Source organism: Argiope bruennichi, chromosome 10, assembly GCF_947563725.1.
Source record: "Argiope bruennichi chromosome 10, qqArgBrue1.1, whole genome shotgun sequence".
Lineage (NCBI taxonomy): Eukaryota > Metazoa > Arthropoda > Arachnida > Araneae > Araneidae > Argiope > Argiope bruennichi.
This window is the reverse complement of record NC_079160.1, coordinates 94,015,619-94,036,308: the sequence shown is the minus strand read 5'-3', so window position 1 is coordinate 94,036,308 and position 20,690 is coordinate 94,015,619. Positions and strand designations below refer to the sequence as shown.

The 20,690-nt window shown below is 32.6% G+C and overlaps 1 protein-coding gene across 2 annotated transcripts in view; it reads right to left on the bottom strand.

Moving 5' to 3' along the window:
* Positions 1–20,690, bottom strand: part of LOC129988378 (chorion peroxidase-like) — an 86,095-nt gene that overhangs the window by 18,933 nt on the left and 46,472 nt on the right. For both annotated transcript variants that reach the window (XM_056096596.1, XM_056096597.1), the window contains exons 6-11: positions 19,807–19,962; positions 19,196–19,300; positions 18,978–19,088; positions 16,756–16,891; positions 12,517–12,894; positions 16–210 (exon numbers count right to left, since the gene is read on the bottom strand). In XM_056096596.1, the coding sequence (XP_055952571.1) occupies positions 16–210; positions 12,517–12,894; positions 16,756–16,891; positions 18,978–19,088; positions 19,196–19,300; positions 19,807–19,962 (1,081 nt within the window). The remainder of the gene's footprint in view (positions 1–15; positions 211–12,516; positions 12,895–16,755; positions 16,892–18,977; positions 19,089–19,195; positions 19,301–19,806; positions 19,963–20,690) is intronic.

Here is a 20,690-nt window from a genome sequence, read left to right as displayed (position 1 = left end):
GAGAAATAAGAATACCTGTAATTCCTTTGCAGCAGTTGCATGTTTTCATACGTCATGACTTTGTTTCTAACTAAATCATCAAAACGCTGAATTCTGAAGGCATTGTCTGAGCAAAAATGTACCATATCTACATAAGGAGGCAATCCGTGATCTCTTCCTCTTTGAATGTTGATGGAAGCCAAATCGAGACCAGTTTGATCTCCGCGAATTCTGAATAAGTAATGAGAAAGAAAAAAAAGTCTTTAAGTCACACATTTTTGATTAATAAAACACATTTTTAAAAATATTGCTAAAAAAAGCTAACAATGGCATTTAGTTCTTTCTTTGCTAACCTCATTCTTATGTCATTTTAGTTCTTTTACCAAAGCGAATATATCAGCCACCATGCCAACATGATGACCATCGATAACGTTGATAATAAGTATGAAAAAACACGGATAATATTGAATCTAATAATACATATTCATATTTGTAGTGGTCAATATTTGTATTAACCATCAAATTAAATATGTTGCGGTTTTTTTAGAATGAAGAATTTTAAAGATTTTTTTAATAGTTTATATACATTTTCCAGTATCTAATTCTGTAAATAATTACAATTCTTTATTTTGTGGCAATGTGTAGTGTTTTCTTTTTATTTATTTTTATTTTGTCGTATGAGAAATAAATTCGAATTAGAGATTGTGACAAATCTCTACGTATCAAACTTCTCTGAGACGGAAAACACATCTCTGGAATTATATACACAGTGGGTAAAAAAAGCTTCCGTACGCAGCTATGACTGTTAATAAAAGTTTAATTTTTGGAACAAAATATTTTGTTATGAGAATAAAAATTTTAAAATCGATTTAACACAATTTCATTTATTATTTATGAATATTATAAAGGAAAAACTATGAAGAAAATTAAATACTTAAATTGAAAGAATAAAAAAAGGCCACTAAAAAGGAAAAAAAAAGTTTCTGTACGGTATTTACATGGTTCGTGAAAAACCTTTTTCATGCGATCAACTTGCCTTTAATGATCGGTAGGCCTTTCTTTGGCCTTTATCACTTCTCTCAAATGTTGTGGCATAACCCCCATCAGTTTTTTTTGTTGTTTCTGGAGAAATACTACTCCAAATGTCTTGAATGACCCTTTTGAGTTCAACCTTGTTCTTTGTGTCATATTTTTTTTAGTTCACGACCGATTTCTTCCAATAAATGTCCTATAAGGATTAAATCGGTAGACTAAGGAGGGCTATGAAGCTCTTTTTTAACATTATAGAGACATTACTCTTGATAAATCTTGGAGGTGTGCTTAGGATCGTTGTCCTGTTGAAAAGTAAAGTCCATTCCAAGGGACAGTTTATCTGTATTGGTTTAAACGTTTTGTTTTAGAATGTTAAGATGTATGTACCTATCCATATTTCCATTTATAAAACCTAAATATCCGACACCAGCAGCACTTATACACCCCCATACTATATTCCAATCCTCACCGGGCTTCACAATTCCACATAAATTCTTAAGTAATATATGCTGTTTTGATTCCCTCCAGATCATAAACTCGAACATTTGACCCACGGATATTAAATTTTGATTCATCACTAAAAAGGACCGATTCCCAAAAAGATTGAGGCTTGCTTATATGCTTCTTTGTAAACTCGAGACGCTTTTTCTGTAGCAGAGATTTATAACAGGCTTCTTACGGGCCCCACATCCATTATAACCTTTTTCTTAAATGACATTTCTCACAATTTAAGATGGAAATTTAATGTTGTAATTAACCATTAAATCAGTTGCTAGTTGAGGTGCACTGATCCGAGGGATTGTCTTGTACCTTAAACATGATATTTCTTTTATGCAAGCGATTTAACTTCGGAGTTCTTCCGGATCGATCTCTTTCCTCAAATTACACATCACGGTATCTTTCAATAATATACTGCAATGTAGACTTTGGTTTGCAAGTAATTTCACTGTTTTTTTTCTCATAAATAATCCATTTTTTCGCAACCGAATCACTAACTCACGAATGGATTTCTGAATTTCCATTTTAAGACGATCAGCAAAACATTGGAATTAAGCAACTGTTGTTATGTCGTATTCTTCACTCTGACAAACCATCAAGCTTCGAATATTTACTGTGGATTAGTTGGAGAGCGCCAGGAGGAATTTGCATATTGCGTACAAAAACTTTTTTTGCATGATACTTCGTCATTTATCTTAAAAATTGCAAACGGACTTGCTGAGTTTTGTAAAAAAGAAAAATTTATTATGAAACTCCTTTTAAAGACTCATATTCACAATATATAAGTAGTTTATAATGATAAAAAGCAAATATTAGAAATTATGCTAGTTTATTTTTATTTTAGTCTTCCGTACAGAAACTTTTTTTACCCACTGTATATGTTTCTGAACACAGCAACTGAAAAAAGAACTAAGTTAGATAAATGAAATTTAAATGCGATCTCTATATAAAATTCGTAGATTTCTGTCAAATTTTGAGTGAAACAAATTTGGAGGAAGTCTCTTGTCCAAGCAGAACACAATAACTAAAAAAATCTAAAGAGCTAGATAGATTGGTACAGAAATTTAGCATTTAAAATATATATTCGAATTAAATTTTTAACCAAATTCGAAAAGGGTTTTACAATATGTCATTTGTGTTTTGTATGCTTGAAAATATGATAAATGTAACTGGGGCCACAGTTTATCATCTTAGGTGAATTCTTTTGATAGTTTGTTGTCAAATTTTGAACAAGTGATTGACCATCTGTCGGTTTCTACATTCTCGTGTATATAAATGCGATAACTCAAAAACGCAATGTCTTGAATAAATAACACTTGTGTGTGATCTTGTGACTGAAATCATATCTCTATGTGCGGTTTCAATTGGACAAACAAAAATGGGCCAAAAATATCGATATTCGATTTTTCTATTATTTATGTAGTAAAATTCTTAATGCACAAGTATCAGTTTTCTTTACTATACTGCGAAACACACAACTCCTATGTGCAGGACTTTGAGACTAGAAACCGAGCACACGTGAATAATTAAGCATTATGGCATAATTGAGCATTACGGCCCAACGTCTACAGTTTTATGCAAAGGTCAAGTTGATAACATCTCTAATAGAGAACACGAGAGAAGTTTTCGAGAAGACCACAGCTACTGGTTTAAAAATAAAATGAGTAGAATTCTGATAACTTTGAATCGTAGTTGTTTCTGCAGTTGTGATTTTCTTACATAATTATTTGGCAAACAATGCGAGGGCTCTTTAAAATGTATCCGACCTTGAATTTCCCTGCGTAAGTAATGAAATGCGCATTCTTGAATATTTTCTTCGCATTCCAGTGTGTCAATCGCTGCCTGCTGGCCGTTAAATAAAGTGCTGCTATAAGTGTTTGTTGGATTTTTAAATTCCTTCAAGATGACCGATCCAAACGTTCTTGGCGAAACATGGGATTCCAGTCGTCGCTTAACTCCCTACTCAACAGATATGGCTCTTTGTGACTTCTGGTTGTTTTCGAAATTTAAGTGTCCCAATTTGGTCACGTAAGATATTTTTGCTGGACAAAGGTGGATACTTTTTAGGCAGACATCGCATTTACATCAGTCATGAACATATTTATATAAAGAAAAATCACTGCATTTTTCTACTAAAAATAATAAAAGCTTATAAATTTAAAAAAATAAAAAACATTGTTCTCTCTAACCCATTCTTAAATAAAATTTAAAAAATAAATGAATATTAAAGCCATTAAAAATATCAGACTGAATCAAAGAATTCAATACATTAATTCAATCTACTCATACTTTGACGTTGAAAGACTGTGTTAACAACAATTTTTTTGAAGCTAGTGGATCGCCATCTACCTTATTCTGGAAAAATTAGTTTTTTTTTTAACGTTTAATTAAATGTATACAGATTTATCTGGAAGCAGAAGTTTATATAAAAATTCTGTAGATATTACAAAAATTCCAAATGAACCAAACTATATTAAGGAGTATAATAATACCTTTAAAAAAGTATAAATTGGAAAAAATATTAATTTTTTTCTTTTAATTTAGCGAAATATTTTAAATTCCTCTTTAATACATATTGCATATTTGGAAATATCTGGTAAGAATTTAAAATCGATATCTGCCTTATTTATAAAAAAAAAATCTACTTTGATAAAAAAAAAATAAAGTTAACAGGATTGACAAAAGAACTAGTAAATACTTATCCATTCGTTCGAATTCGTGGTGTGAAAAAAAATTCTAATCTAAATATATTCATAGGTTTGAAAAGATGCAATGAAATGCTCATAAACCATGCATTGACATAAAAGGATTAATCATTTAATATCCCGACACCGCACTTTCCTTTCTAGAGCTCATGTAGATGCTATCTAGATTAGCATAGATGTAGATAAACTTTATTAAAAATATTACACTGCAATCAATTGTTAAGGGTCAAGCATACAACTAAGTATATGAATATAAGATAAGCCAACAACAATGATAAAAAAATAAAAACTAGGCAACAGCTTCGATACAAGGAGATTGAATGAATATCCATAGCAATCTCTACTACTAATAAAGGTGAATATGTGTGTGAGTTGGCGCTCTACAGGCTAGATTTTTCGATCTAAAGATATCACGCTTGGCCCATGTATACTATGGAAAGTGAAAATCTGCACCTTGAGACAATGTTTTCAATTTTCATGGACATTTTAATGAATTAAAATTAAAGATGAATTGTTTTTCCGCAAATATTTCTTAAAATATTATTACTCAAAATGTTTTTACACTTTTTCAAAATAAAAAAAAAAATTCTTTTTAATGATACAAGTTTAATAATCCCGCAAATCATTCCCCGTCCAAGCATCTTTTTATAAAGATTTTTTAATCTAATTTCGAACAATATATTACTTTGTTGACAGGAAATTCAAAAGATGTTTCATTGTTTCCTCGACTATTTAATCGCGGGATTTTTTTTAACATGGGTGAAAACTAAACAACAAGGTTTCTGTTTAATATCTGTATAATGGACTAGACGTATAAGAAAATAAAGCTAGAATATCTCGATATTTAACAGATATTTGATAAATGAACCGGTTATTTACGTTTCTAATAACTGTATGATGTCATGGGAGCGATATTCATTAGGAAAGTTGATATACATTATAAACAGAGCCTATTTAATTGACAATTAAAATAACACAGATTTGATATCTGATAATTTGGCGGAATTTTCTTTGTTGGAAGGTAAGGAAGAAGGATTCTGTTTAGTATCTGTGCTGATTAGGAAAAAAAAATTAAATTTAAATTGAATTTTCAATACCTCGGAATTCATAAAAGATATAAACCGGACAATTACGTTTTTCATAGCGCTATGATTGATCTCCAGGAAAATTCATATGCATACTGAACAGAAAATGTGTAAGACTATTGAAACAGCACGATTTCAATGTCTGATAATTTGCTGAAATCATAGACATGAAATTATGTCCAATGATCTAATTGAAATTAAGTATAATCAACATTCTCTGTACATCATCTCTTCTCCAAAGTCGGTTAGTGTATATGATATGAGTGAAAACATGAAACAATGTCTAATTTTTACAAAGTAAAAATGAGAAATGTTGAGTTATGCTTCGAATTTAAAAGGTAAGGAGAAGATAATTATACAAAAATGAGGGTACTAAAGTATGATTAAGGATGCATATGAATAAAATGAGAGAAACATTAAGACTATTACCCGAAGAAAATTGAGGTGATTTTTCGAAACAGAATACTTATTTACTATCTATTAAGAATTTAATCTTGTTTATGATCCGTTTTTTAAAGATGTGTTGGATACCAGGCCTTAACTGTAACCAGTTTTAACTGTGAAGAACTTTCCCTTCTCACCACCAGGGGTTTGTTGACTTCCTCTCGATTTGGCGGCTTCCAACGAACGCGTTTTATACTCTTCTAACTTGTAAATATATTCTTAATCATGTAACCTATAATCAAGTAACTATTAAAATAATATCTTAAAGAGAAGTTCCCCATGTTAATGAGTCATACAGTCACTGAACCTGCCACTAATTAGATATTTGAGATTTTCAGCTGCAGATGGAGACAACAACACCAGTATGTAAACAAAAAGAGATTCCAACCAACAAAACAAAGGTAAGCGCATTTACTTGCCTTTAATTTAGTGATTGTTCGTGTTGGAATATTATTTGGCATCCCTGTCGGCATAATTGGTGTGGTTTATTCCAATTTAGAGCTGAAAAATATATATTAGAATTTTGAACTGATTTATTATTATTATTGAATTTATATATTATTGAATCTTACTGAATATAAATTTCGAACTGTTCAATTCTAAAAATGGATGATAAAAGTGGCAGGTTAAGAAAGAAACGGGGAGTTTTGAGAACATCTGTTACCAAAATTTGTAAAACTATTGAAACAGAACTAACGAAAACAGATGTAAATGTCGATATGTTAGAAGAAATGTTAGAGCAGCTTGCGGTTGAGTCAAGTGAATTAAAGAATCTAGATTCACAAATTGAAGAATTCGTTTCCGAGGACAAATTAGAAAGAGAAGTAAAAGAAGTATCGGAATACACCCAAAAAATTATAACTTGGAAATTTAGAGCGACCAAAAAAATTCGCGAACGAACAAAAAATGTTGATTCTTTGAATGTCTCAAGTTCCTGTTATAAAGAATCATCGAACATTAAATTGCCAAAACTTGCGATATCTAAATTCTACGGGCAATCAAGTTTATGGCTTTCATTTTGGAACTCCTTTGAATCAGCCATACATGAAAATGATTCATTAAGTGAAGTCAGTAAATTTAATTACTTAAAAGCACACCTAGGTGGTTCTGCCCTTAGTACCATAGAAGGATTTGCATTTACACCAGAAAATTACGAAATCGCCATAAAATTACTTAAAGAATGCTTCGGAAGATCAGATGTTCTCATTAATACCCATTTGAATAATTTACTGCGTATATGCCCATTAAAGAACTCAGATGATATTGTATCATTCAGAAAAATGTTTGATAATATACAGACAGAAATCCGATCTCTTGAATCTCTTAATGTTTTGAAAGAAACCTACGAAAACCTACTTTGCCCAATCCTGTTAAAATGCCTTCCCCCCGATCTCGTTTTAGAATATAATAAAAACATGAAATCGGATAAATATGAAATAGATGAATTGCTCGACTTCCTGTCTCTTCAGCTGAAAGCAAAAGAACGATCGTTAATGTATGCTTCTCCCGTGAGTTCGAAAAAAGAAAAGTATTCATTTCACCCGTTGCGTTATGACTCAACTAGCGGAAAAATAAATAATCCTAGATGTTCCACTGCAAAGAGATTTAGCAGTTCAGAATTGATTAGTTCTGAAGTAAAAATAAAAACACCGGAATGCTTATTCTGCAATAAATTTCATGATGTTGTTGATTGTGAATACGTACGTACTTTAAGTTTGGAAGAACGGAAACGTATACTGTCTAAAAAAGCTGCGTGTTTTATTTGTGCAAAGCAATTTCATGTTGCTAAATTTTGTAGGTCAAAAATAGTTTGTACTCTCTGTGGTAAAAAACATTTATCCATATTATGCAATCAAGATAATTCTGTTCCGAAAAATAATACCCATTTTAATGAAAGTAAGGATGAGAATAATCTTTTAAATGAAAATTTCACGTTGGCGAATAATTTATGTTCCAGGGAGGTTTATCTGCAGACTTTAATTGTTAGCGTCGAAAATAATGATTTAAAACACTATGTTAGATCGATCATTGACCTCGGGAGCCAGAGGTCGTATGTCAGCAAATACATAGCGGATGTAATGAAATTGAAGTGTCTTGGGGAACAAACGGTGACTCATGGACTTTTCGGAGGACTGAAAAGGCGGGAAAACCACAAGATGTATTCCATTAAATTGCGTAATACAGAAAATAATTTCTGTTGTAATGTAGAAGTAATGGATCAGAATAAAATTTGCACTTCTCTTCCCAAATTAGATTCTAAAAACATCGAAGAAGTAAAACAATTGGGTATATTTGTTAGTGATATTTGCTTAGATGAAAATCTTTGTTTGTATGAAAACGATCCCAAGGAGATTCACATATTATTAGGGGCAGATACGGCAGCCAGATTATTTACAGGAGAAATTAAAAAACTTTCGCCTGATCTAATTGCGATGAACACCAAGTTAGGGTGGACAGTTATTGGAAGATCAGGAATTAATAAAAATGATAGTTCCAGCACGCTAATGTCGCTACTTGTCAACGACGTAAATATATCCGATCTTTGGAGGCTTGATACATTGAATATCAATGACCCTGCGGAAACTCAAAGTAGAAAAGAACTAGAAGAAGCGGCTAAGGAACATTTTGAACGCAGTGTAACACGAGATAACGAGGGGCGCTACATTGTCAGTCTACCGTGGATACATGATCATCCACCTCTTCCTGATGGCAGAAAGTTAGCTGAACGAAGACTTAACAGTTGTATTAAAGCCTTAGAACGTGTCGAGAAGCTGGCCGATTATGATGATGTTTTTCAGGATTGGCAGAATGAGGGTATCATTGAAGAAGTTGATCCTATGCAAGAAATCAAAGAAGGACAGCATTTCTTACCTCACCATCCTGTCTTCAAGGAGAATTCGACGACCAAAGTTCGACCCGTTTTTGATGGTTCAGCTAAAGAAAAGAATACACCTTCTATTAATGACTGCCTCGAAAAGGGACCAAATCTTGTAGAACTCATTCCATCTCTCATAAATCGCTTTCGTGTTGAAAAATATGGAGTGATATCTGACATTAAGAAGGCCTTTCTGCAAATTGGATTACAAGAACGAGATAGACCATATCTCAGATTTTTATGGAAGGATAGAAGAAAAGACGGAAATATCAAGATCCTGCAGCACAAAAGAGTTGTGTTCGGAATCTCCTCCAGTCCTTTCCTTCTAGGAGCTACATTAGAACTTCATTTAAAAAACGCCCCAGATCATCTCAAGGAAACAGCCCAGCAACTTATGAGGTCCTTCTACGTTGATAATTGTGTTTTCAGCGTCAACAGAAGAGAAGAACTCGCTAGATTTATTTCGGAATCACAAGCACTATTATCTACTGCCAAGTTTGAACTTCGAGGGTGGGAGCATTCTCCTACTGAAGACAAAACTGAAGAAAGGCAAGAAGACCGAAAGGTTCCAGTTCTTGGGCTTCTGTGGAATTTACCAAAGGACACTATATCTCTAGATTTGAAAAGTTTGATGAAAGAAGATAAAGGACCTATTACAAAAAGAAAAATCCTGTCAACCGTTCATCGAATCTTTGATCCGATAGGATTTTCTTGTCCAGTGACTCTAGAGCCCAAATCTTTGTTGCAGGAATGCTGGAAATTGGGTCTGTCCTGGGATGCTGAACTCCCTCTGCTGATAACTGAAAGATTCGAACGCTGGAAGATGAAGTTACCGAAATTGAATGATCTTGAAATACCAAGATGTGTACGTGAGGACTTTGCAGAAGATTCCAAATTTTCCATCCATGTTTTTTGTGACGCAAGTCAGAGTGCCTACGCTACATGTATCTTCTTGAGAGCTGAATCTGCTGATAGCACGTCGTGCCAGTTAATACAAGCTAGAAATAGAGTTGCTCCTTTGAAAAAGATCTCTATTCCACGCCTAGAACTTTTGTCCTGTACTATTGGTGCTAGATTGGCAAAAGCAACCATATCCGAACTTGGACTTGAGAACATACCAATCTTCTACTGGTCTGACTCTATGAATGCTTTGTATTGGATCAAAAGAAATGAGAATTGGGCCACGTTTGTTTACAACAGGGTACTGGAAATCCGTAAACTCACCAATCCTGAAGACTGGAGGCACATAAGTGGAACATTAAACCCAGCTGACCTTCCATCACGAGGTTCCAATGCAGAGGAACTTGTGAAATCTCTTTGGTGGAAGGGTCCAAATTGGCTGAGAATGCCTATAGAAGATTGGCCTGTTTCGGAAACTATGCCAGATTTCGACGTTGTAAACTCCGAAAAAAGAAAATCTATTGTGTCTGTCACTAACACCACGACAGAGCAATTAGAGTACTTTTCTAAGGTATCTTCTTTCCGAAAAATGACCAGAATCACGGCTTGGATTTTTCGTTTTTATAAAAATGCTAAAACCCAGAAAAAAGAAAGAAAATTCGGTACCCTAGATTTTGAAGAAGTAGAGGCTGCAGAAAAGTACATTTTAAAACAAGTTCAAAGTCAATGTTTTTTGGGGAATGAAAAACTGAACTTACAGACATTCCTGGATTCAGATGGTTTATTAAGAGTAAAGACCAAAATTTCTCAAAGAAGTGATCTACCAACATTTAGATTTCCAATTTTGCTGCCTTCAAAGCATGATGTTATTGGAAAACTTATTTTTGAAAAGCATGTTGAACTTAGTCATGCTGGGATACAGATTTTGATGTCGAGTTTAAGAGAGAATTATTGGATCTTAAAAAGCAGGAAGACAATACGTCAAGTAATAAGGAATTGTGTAATATGTCAACGTTTTTCATCTCGGCCATTAGAAGTAGCAAGTGCTCCACTACCCGAAGATCGCGTCAGAGATGCTTATGTTTTTGAAGTAGTAGGAGTTGACTTGTGCGGACCACTATATTTGAAAAACAAAAGCAAATGTTGGGCTGTACTTTTTACATGCGCAGTCTATCGCGCAGTCCACATCGAGCTGGTAACTAGTTTATCAACAGATAGTTTTATTCTAGCTTTACGAAGGTTTATTTCTAGAAGAGGAAGACCAGCTACAATTTATTCAGATAATGGAACCAACTTAGTGGGTACTTCTAATGAGCTGAAATCTGTTGATTGGGTGAAAATACAAGAATATGCCTCAGTAAAGAAAATCCTATGGAAATTCAACCCCCCATCAGCCCCATGGTGGGGCGGATTTTGGGAAAGGCTTATAGGTATGTTGAAATCTATCTTAAGAAAAATTCTTGGAAAGGCCTCCTTACAATTTGAAGAATTGTACACTGTACTATGTGATGCTGAGGGCATTATAAATTCAAGACCTTTGACATACTTAAGTGAAGACAATGAGGACCTTATAGCATTAACACCTGCTATGTTTTTACAAGATTTAAAAGAAATAGGAGTTCCAGATATAGATCAAATAGATGCTAAGAGAATGAATAAAAGATTCTTCTACAGGCAAAAAGTGTGTCAAGATCTCAGAAAACGTTTCAGAATCGAATATCTTGGACATCTTAGAGAATTTTCAAAGATTCGTAATGAATCTAAAATTAAAGAAGGAGACATTGTTCTCATCGGTGATAGTAACGTCAAGCGAATAAATTGGCCTTTGGGAAGAGTCATCAAATTATATCTTGGAAAAGACAAGAAAGTTCGTCTCGTGGAAGTCCAGACCAAATCTGGGTCTTTCCTACGTCCAATCCAGAGACTTTTTCCTCTTGAGGTCAGCCAAAGTGAAAAATCTGCTATCCCGTGTCTCCCAAAGAGTGATTCTCCATCCACAATGATGATTCCTGATGGTACACCTACCTCTAGTGACTCTCATGCTGTTTCAGATGTGAGACAACCAAGAAGATCCCGTTATGGCCGGCTTTTAAAGCCCAATGCTCTCCTAGACTCATTGGTTTGAGTTTCTAAAGTCTTTACGAAACTCAAAGGTGGGAGAGTGTTGGATACCAGGCCTTAACTGTAACCAGTTTTAACTGTGAAGAACTTTCCCTTCTCACCACCAGGGGTTTGTTGACTTCCTCTCGATTTGGCGGCAACCAACGAACGCGTTTTATACTCTTCTAACTTGTAAATATATTCTTAATCATGTAACCTATAATCAAGTAACTATTAAAATAATATCTTAAAGAGAAGTTCCCCATGTTAATGAGTCATACAGTCACTGAACCTGCCACTAATTAGATATTTGAGATTTTCAGCTGCAGATGGAGACAACAACACCAGTATGTAAACAAAAAGAGATTCCAACCAACAAAACAAAGGTAAGCGCATTTACTTGCCTTTAATTTAGAGATTGTTCGTGTTGGAATAGATGTATTGCTCTTTCATTCCAAAGTCTTTATATGGAGAAGGAAGGTTTTCTGAGGTAATAAAAAAAAAGGATAATATATCTCGTAATGAGTGAGTTACCGATTTCTTCACGGGCACAAAAGTCATTATCTGATAGGTAACCACCCTAGCTACTCCGCCCCAACTAATTAATGCTTTTAGATTAAATCTGAGTGACCGAACCATTCAGACAGAAATCAGGAATCAAGGTTGAGTCCTAAGGGTCATCACCAGCCACGGTACAACCCTTCCCGTGGGTAGCACTCCCTATCATTGATAGGAAATAATCGATTTTCACTTTTTCTGTACCCACCAGGGAGGCGAGAACCAGCCACCATACCGGAAAGTTCTCATCCACATTTATCAGGTGCCACCCAGTGGGGGTTAACTGATAGATAAAAGCGATAAAGAAGAATAGAAGAAAACGGATTGGTTTATCCTTTACCTGTACAGGTAATTCGTTACATCCGGAACTAAGTTCCTGTCAAACCATTGCGCTGGACTACTCGAGATTCCACTCATGAGGGGGCCAATGATTCCCTGGCGCAAGTCAAAAGGTTGGAAGAATCCATCCCTGAGCAGCCTCCTGCCATTGGTAGCATTCAAGGGTGAGTACGCAATGAGACTGTTGATGAGAGAATGGCCAAAGCGGAATGCTGCAGCTGAAAATTCCACGTAGAGACTGGGGTCCAAACTACTGTCATATCTAGTGGTTCCACCATTAGATGGCCACAGCTTGAAGAAGGTCATTCTCTCATTTCCCAGGGTTATAGGGAGGTATTCTTTGTAGGTGATGACTTGCATTTCTGCTCCTACGATTCTCCTGGGGGAAGAATGTGCTTTATTAAAAACTTCTATCTATTATCTGATACATATGATAAAGTGATAAGTGTTTATAGGCTATATATTATCTATAAATTTTGTGATCTGACAAATATGACTAAAAAAAATCCATTATATTTTCCAGTGGGCAGATTATTGGACATAGAATTGCAAAATCTGGTACACTTTCAGCAATACCTATTTTAATTTAATACAGTTTTTTTCTCTAATTTTAATAATTTTTTGAAGTATTTTTTAAGAATATTTGGATGGTCACAGCTTAATGAAAGTCCTTTTCTCATTTTACAGGACTGTTGGGAAATATTTTTTATAGTGTTAGCTTGCATATTTGCTCCTGCGATTGTCTTGGAAAAAAATGAGAAAAGAAGTGGAAAAGTTCTGTTTTGCAGAAAACGCGTTTACATGTTACTAAAATTACATACTGAAAAACGGTCAACCCCTTGTTGCATTTAGATCAAAGAGAAGTGTATACTATAGATGCTAATTCTGTGGGCCGAATATTATTTATCTAATTCTCCTTGGTTTTATTTATCATGTTAACATATATTTGAACAGCCGAACAGAGAGACTTTCTCTGAACGGATTTTGCTCAAGATTTGATAGAAAACTATAAATTTCGCATAAAGACCGTATACCAAATTTCCTCCATCTAGTTCAAAGGGATTTTATTTACCTTTGTTACAGACAGACATTTCCCAAAAATGTGTTTTTCAAACTCAAGAATGTCTAAAACATGGAGACTCGTCAAAATCTCGAGTTCGAATTTCTTGACGATCACAATACTCTCTATGTACTTCGTACAGGAGAAAGTAAAAACTGGTATTTGTTGAAATTTTTGGCCTCAGAATTTCCGGATTGTGCCAAATTTCATTTTAGGTAAGATTCCAAGTTTTTGCCAAAATAGTTGTACTATCGTTTCATTTGATTTGATTTATCGAGGGCTAATTCATTTGGCTATTTTTAATCTTTTTGATTATTTATCGTAAATATCAATAAAAAAATTACATGTACTGGGTTTTCACTATGATCGTGGCTTGATAGCTGGTTTCTGAACTGTTAGACATGGACAAAGGATGGAACAAAAAAACAATATTTTGATTTTTAATTTGTAATGGCTTGTAAAGTTGCCTTTTGGTGTAGATAAAATAAATTATAAATATAAAAATTATTGGAGTAGGTATTGAGATACAGCAAGGACAGTAAGGTTTCATAAAGTTGAAATTTTTGCTACATTTTAAAGTTTTTTTACGAAATAATCAACTTTTAATTTTTAATTTGTAATAGCACTGAAAAGTTGCCTTTTGGTATAAATAAGATAAATAAAAATTATAAAAAATATTATAGTACATCTTGAGGTGCCACAAGGACCTTAAAGTTTCATAAAAACACACTTTTTGCAACTTTTTAAGGATTTTTACGTACCTTGATTATGAAATAAAAAGCTTTAAAAAGGCGTTGTCATCTGAATAAAAGTATAATCAACTCAGTAATTTTACTGAGTGCAATTTTACTATTGCACTGAGTCTTCGCTGGAGTGGTTGTTATTGGAGGAAGGTGGAGATTAGTCTCCGTTCGGTGACAAGGACAGAGATGATTTCAAATCAGTAGTTTTTCCAAGTTCGGTTGAGTTGGCGTCTCTGCTCCGTCCATTGTGTAACTAATTAACATAACTGATTTGTTAGTTTATGCACTGGCATGCTTTGTTGTGAGTAAAAATGGCTCAGTTTAAATTAGTGAAGAAAAGGCAAATATCGGAGTGTTCTATTTTTGGGAAATTTAGTGGTTTGCTTGAAGTTGAACTCACTACTTACGAATTTAGTGCTACTGTTATATTAAACATAACCTCAAAATTGCTTCAGAGAAGGATCCTTCTGTAAGCGAAATATGTGACACTTTAGTTCCCATAATAGAACAAATATGGTCAATAACTTCTATTCCCGTTGATTTTAGCAAAAGAATTTCACAAATGATAAAAGCTTATCATGCTAAATAGAGGAATTTGTTAAAGTCTAAAAGCAGAAAATGTTCAGATAAGTTTAATTACAACTTCACAGAATTTAGAGAAGAAGCTAGACATTTATTAGATATTATTGATTTGTATAAAAGAAAGAAAAGTGCCAGTTATGGAATAAAAGGTTCTAAACGATCAAAGCTCTAACAGGAAAATGGTTATAGGTAATATTGATTATTGATACCACAAGCAATTGAGGAAGAAAGAAAGAAAGAGTAAGAAACTACAGAAAATAGTTAAATTTAATCAAGAATGAAGAAAAAAATAAGTGCATCAGAAACGATTGCTGGCGAAAATGACAACGCTGAAGAACAATAGTGTTCTTTACAAAATAAAGGCAAAGCAATCAGATCCATCAAATGGACAAGAAAATATAAAACTATCAAGTGCCTGTGTGATTTAATATTATGTTAAAACTTTCATGTACTTATGGTTCCAATTATCTTTTTAACCTTATTTCATATTCAAGCTATCTCTCTGACGATCTCAAGAATGTTATAGACCAGATTATTCAAAAAAAAAAAAAAAATCGGATACTTTTCTGCTTCAGAAAATATCCTTTTGTCCATGCTAAGTGATGAACGTAAAATTCAAAGATAACTTGGTTTACGATGTGTTTTAAAAGCAAGAATAGAAAGTAAAGACAGAGTCAGGAAGTTTAAAGTTCTCAAGATAAACTACGATACAACGGATTGCATTGGCATGATATCTTGGCTTGAAAATGACGTAATTGAACCCTCTTTGCTAAAGCAGGTTTCCAGTGACTCTCTCAAAGACTTTATACAGAATGCATCTGAAGCTGAAACAAATAATATAGATGACTCAGTTATCGATTTTCCCCGCCTTCCTTGTCACATGCAAGCGGTGGAAAGATCTGTGAAACTGGTGGCCGAATCGGTTCAAAATGTCAGTAGTTAAATCGCAAGAGAAGGATGCGTAACAGCAAAAATTGACTCAAGTGTGAATATGGCAAAATTTAATTTAAAAAAACCAGTTTAATGTGTCAATGATTTAGAAACAAACATTTTGCCGCTGTAACATTTGTAATCATTAAGTAAGAAGTAAGAAACGCATAATTTGACATAAAAATATTTTTTTATTATTATTATACTTTGTAATCAATAATTTTTCCAATTGTAATTCTTATATATGTATTTAAAATCATCTTTTGTAACATTATATGAAAGAAAAATTCATAAAAATATTTTATCAAAATTTATAACTTTTCAATTTAAAAAAAACTCTGAGCTCTTTGCGCATCTCGAGATATTGTGGTACTACAACCCGAATTTTTAAAAATTCTTTTTGAACCTAAAAGCTAGCGTTTCTCCATTATTACCAAACTAAAATCTAAGAAAATTTTTTAAAGACCCATTTTTAAAATTTCCATTTTTTTTTCAATTTTTTTACAAATTTCAAGTTTTATTTTGCGGCGCCTCAAGATAATGTAAAATTTTAACCAAATTTTAAAAAAAATGTTTTTGAACCTAAAGGCAGCTTTTCCGCACTATTACCAAACTAAAATCTAAAAAAAAAAAAAGCCATTTTTGTTTTACTCTAATGGGTATATTCCAAGCAAGGCATTCTTGGCCTTTTCTCTAGGTCACCTTTTTTATGTAGGGACGAGGGTTAGGTGTAACCTTCAATGGAAAATATGCATTGGAGGACCACTCAAGCTGGGTTTTTAGTTTTGTTTTCATTTTTTTTTAAAAATTTAGCCCCTCTGCTTCTTACTAATCAAGCTAATAAATTGGATCTCTACATTTAGAGGCAATTTAAGCCTCGAATTATTTTTCCATTTGCAAAGGATTGAAGATGAGTATATATTACCTTGCTTCTTGAAATATCCTCTCATCGTCCCACGATGGATTCATTCTGCGCAATCCGTCAGCAAGACGGTTGTGTTCGCGCATGAAGATGGTGTGAAGAGATGTCAAAGGAGGATGCTGATTAGCTCTGGAATCACCTGTTGGAAAATAAAGTTAAGATAATAATAGATAAATTATTTCAACTTTGCAATGCTTGTAGGCTGGATATTATCATTAAGTGGCATGTGTTGAGTAAGATTAGCTCAAAATGTTTTACACTACAGTTATTGAACGAAAAGCCTTCAAATTTCCTGCTTCCTTTATTGATATTAATATTTCGATAAGAAAGCGAATTTCAGAATTTCAGCTATATTTTTAAATTTATTTAAATTAATTGAATCTAATTTTTAAAAATGTTTTTAAAGCTTTTCCTTGATAGCTTCAAAGCTTTACAATCATACACGCACAGAAAAAAAAGCCATATTGAAACGATATATATATATATATATATATATATATATATATATATATATATATATATATATATCATTTTATTTGTGTGTAATTTTTTCTTTAATTTCGATGAATTTTAATTTAAACGCAATTTTATAACAACGTTTTTATACAACCTACAAAATAAACACCTTATGAATAACCGTTGCTAATATTTTAAAACTTCTTGCGGAATTAAATTTTGATTTTTTTTTCCAGTTTATTTTTAGTTAGTGCTTTCAGATATTTTTTAAAACACAGTTTTTTAACTCATTGTTTAAAAAAACACTGAATAATTTTAATATAAACTTTTTAGGTTAGGTTAATAACTTTTTTAGGCATTCTTCCTGCAATTGTGTGGTATGAAATTCGTTGTGCGCAGAATGAAACGGCGATGCCATTTAGGCAGAAGAAATTAAGATCGATGAATCCAGCTTAAAACATTTTCATGATTCAATTGTTCAGAATATAGACTCGAATATCTTTTTTATATATATATAATTCCTTACTCTTAAATAATGAGTATATAAGTGATAACGAAAAAAATATTAATACGTACTAATGTATTTCACATAAAACCAACATTTAACTGAAGAAAATATATTTTTACAATTTGCATGAGATTAATAAAAAGAATTAAGAATTTAATTATTGTGTAATAATTTAAAAAATGTAATGAATATATGTTTAATTAAATGCTTGTGAACTGATCGAACTAAAATTTTGAATGGCATAATTTCAAAGTTTTAAAAGACAAAACGTTTCTGAAATTTAACGATATTATTTACAAGTTAAATATATTATATTTCACCGTTTTCTTCAGAAAGTTTTATTAGAAGAAAATTCATAAAAAAATATCTGCATTAATCTACTGAATATCACCTCAGATATGTAGTTTTTAATGGCTAACATTTTACAACAATTGAAAATAGTTTTTTTTTTTTTTTTTTTTTTTTGTGTGTAAGAGACTATATCTATCTAATTATATCTCTCTCCCCCCTTCACTCTGTATATAAAGATTCTTGATGTATTTACATGGTGATTCTTTCTATAAGATTGGCATTTCCATCATTTTAGCAATCTTTAATTGTTATATGTATGGAAGCTTTTTAAAATGTTAGTATAGACATCCAATCACAATGCTAGCAAAAATATCACATAATTGGCATCTGAAGACAAAATTCAGTCTATTTTTTTAAAAATTACGAGTCTACCTTATTTTGTTTATCTTGTAAACACACTTGAAAGAATTTGATACTACTCAAGAAATGCAAATTGAAAAAAAGAATCCCTGTTATATACAAACAATAGCCATTAAAAATTTAAAAGGCTTCAAACAATTTATTTTTATTATTTCATAAAAAAGACGTAAACATGCATACGAATCAAAAGAAACAAGTGTTCGTGCTGCCCTCTATGGTCTTCATTATATACTAAAACCCTATTATTTTCTAACAAATCGTCAAGGGGTTATCGCCTGGCTACTGTGGCAATTTTTTACACAAGCTCTAGAGACCCTGGAGCGCTTTAAAATCTATTCAACGAATGTTGCAATACTAATCCGACGGCATAATTACGACTTAGCATTGTAACATTGTAACAAATTTCCGTTTGTTACAATATTCTTAATATATTCTTAATTTTGATCATTGTCTGTCCAAGAAAAAAAAACAACTTTTTAATTGTAAATTCCGACGCGAAACTGTCTTTGACGCCGGTTTTAAATAGTTTCGTAAATAATGTTAACCTCACCAGCTTGAAAGCAGATATCATTCGTTTCCGGAAAGCTGCAGAAGTCATTTTGTGGATCAGGACTCGAAGGCAAAAGATCTCCATACCTCGATCTTTCAGAACGTAGTCGGCCTTAAAAAAAAATTAAGTATACTGTTTATTTAAATTCTTATTAGTAAATGTGAAAAGTGAAAAGAAAAATGAAACAAATTATGAATTTAAAAAATCAGTCGAATTACCAGTCCCATCGAGAGTTCTTAAGGTCCTTGTTTCATTTTCGCTGTTACCGTAAACAAAGGATGCATCAATAAAAGCAGTTATTTGATTGATTTGCTGCCTAGGACCTAAAAAATGTTTTTAAAAATGTAGATGGCTTTGAATTTGAGATAATACAATTACATTTTTCATTCAAATTCTGTAAATGAACCAGTTGCGTTTTATCTTGAAATTTACTGATTGAAATTAAGGATATATTATTGTTCCCTATTAGTTAGGGATGAATTATTGTTCTCTAGAAGTTAGGGATACATTATTGTTCTCTTGTAGTTAGGGATACATTATTGTTCTCTTGTAGTTAGGGATACATTATTGTTCTCTAGTAGTTAGGGATACATTATTGTTCTCTAGTAGTTAGGGATACATTATTGTTCTCTTGTAGTTAGTTAGTTCTCTTGTAGTAGTTGTAGTTAGGGATACATTATTGTTCTCTTGTAGGGATATATTATTGTTCTCTTGTAGTTAGGGATACATTATTGTTCTCTAGTAATTAGGGATGAATTATTGTTCTGTAGTAGTTAGGGATACATTATTGTAAATTCACAATAAATACTAAATAAATAAGATTTCTTACCCAGACGACATGTAGGACATATGGCTGATCTTACGAAATTCATACAGGTGGTTCCGAACTGAGAATAAAAGTAATCGTTTGGAGGAATGATGATAGGAGCACATTGCGGGTGAGTATTATTCGCTGGTGGGCAGCACTGGATGGCTTGATTGTCGACTGAAAGAAAGCAAAACATTCAATAAAAACAATTTTTCCAGTTCTATAGTTTACTTATTTAAAGAAACTTTAAAAACAGTTGTACAGTCTATTTTACGTTGTATAGTCTGTTTTAATCTATCTAACGTTCAGTTTTAGGTACAGTGTAACGTACATTAACGCAAAATTGAAAGGTAACATCAAAATATTTACTGAAATTGTGGAAAGTAAATTCAGTAGTCATAAATTTTCTATGTTACCAATATTTTTCTCATTTTTATCAAGAAATTAATAAATGATGTAATTAATTTCTTTATAAGAATAAGAAAAAATGATGTAACATAATTAAGACGGCATCATAAATGATGTAGATGGTTGCATTAAGACTTTCGTGAACTTCAGCACCAGCAAAGGAATCCTAATACATGCCATTTTTGAAAAACAATATTTCTCAATAATCTTGAATAAAATTTTTATAATAAAGGAAATCTGTAATGTATTAATGAAAGTGAATTCCTTAAAAATCTTCTACTAATTCATGTCGAAACCAGCGAGAGTGGTCTCTGAGAAAATTTCTCGTAAAATCCCTAAAAAATGTACTTCTGGATTACTAACAGCACGCTCTTGGTGGACAAATGCTACAAAAGAACTTATAAGTATGCTATGTTTGGCGATAATTGCTGAGATACGGCTAACAACAAGGATCATAAAACATAATACCTATTTGGGACGCATACTTTTTTTTTAGA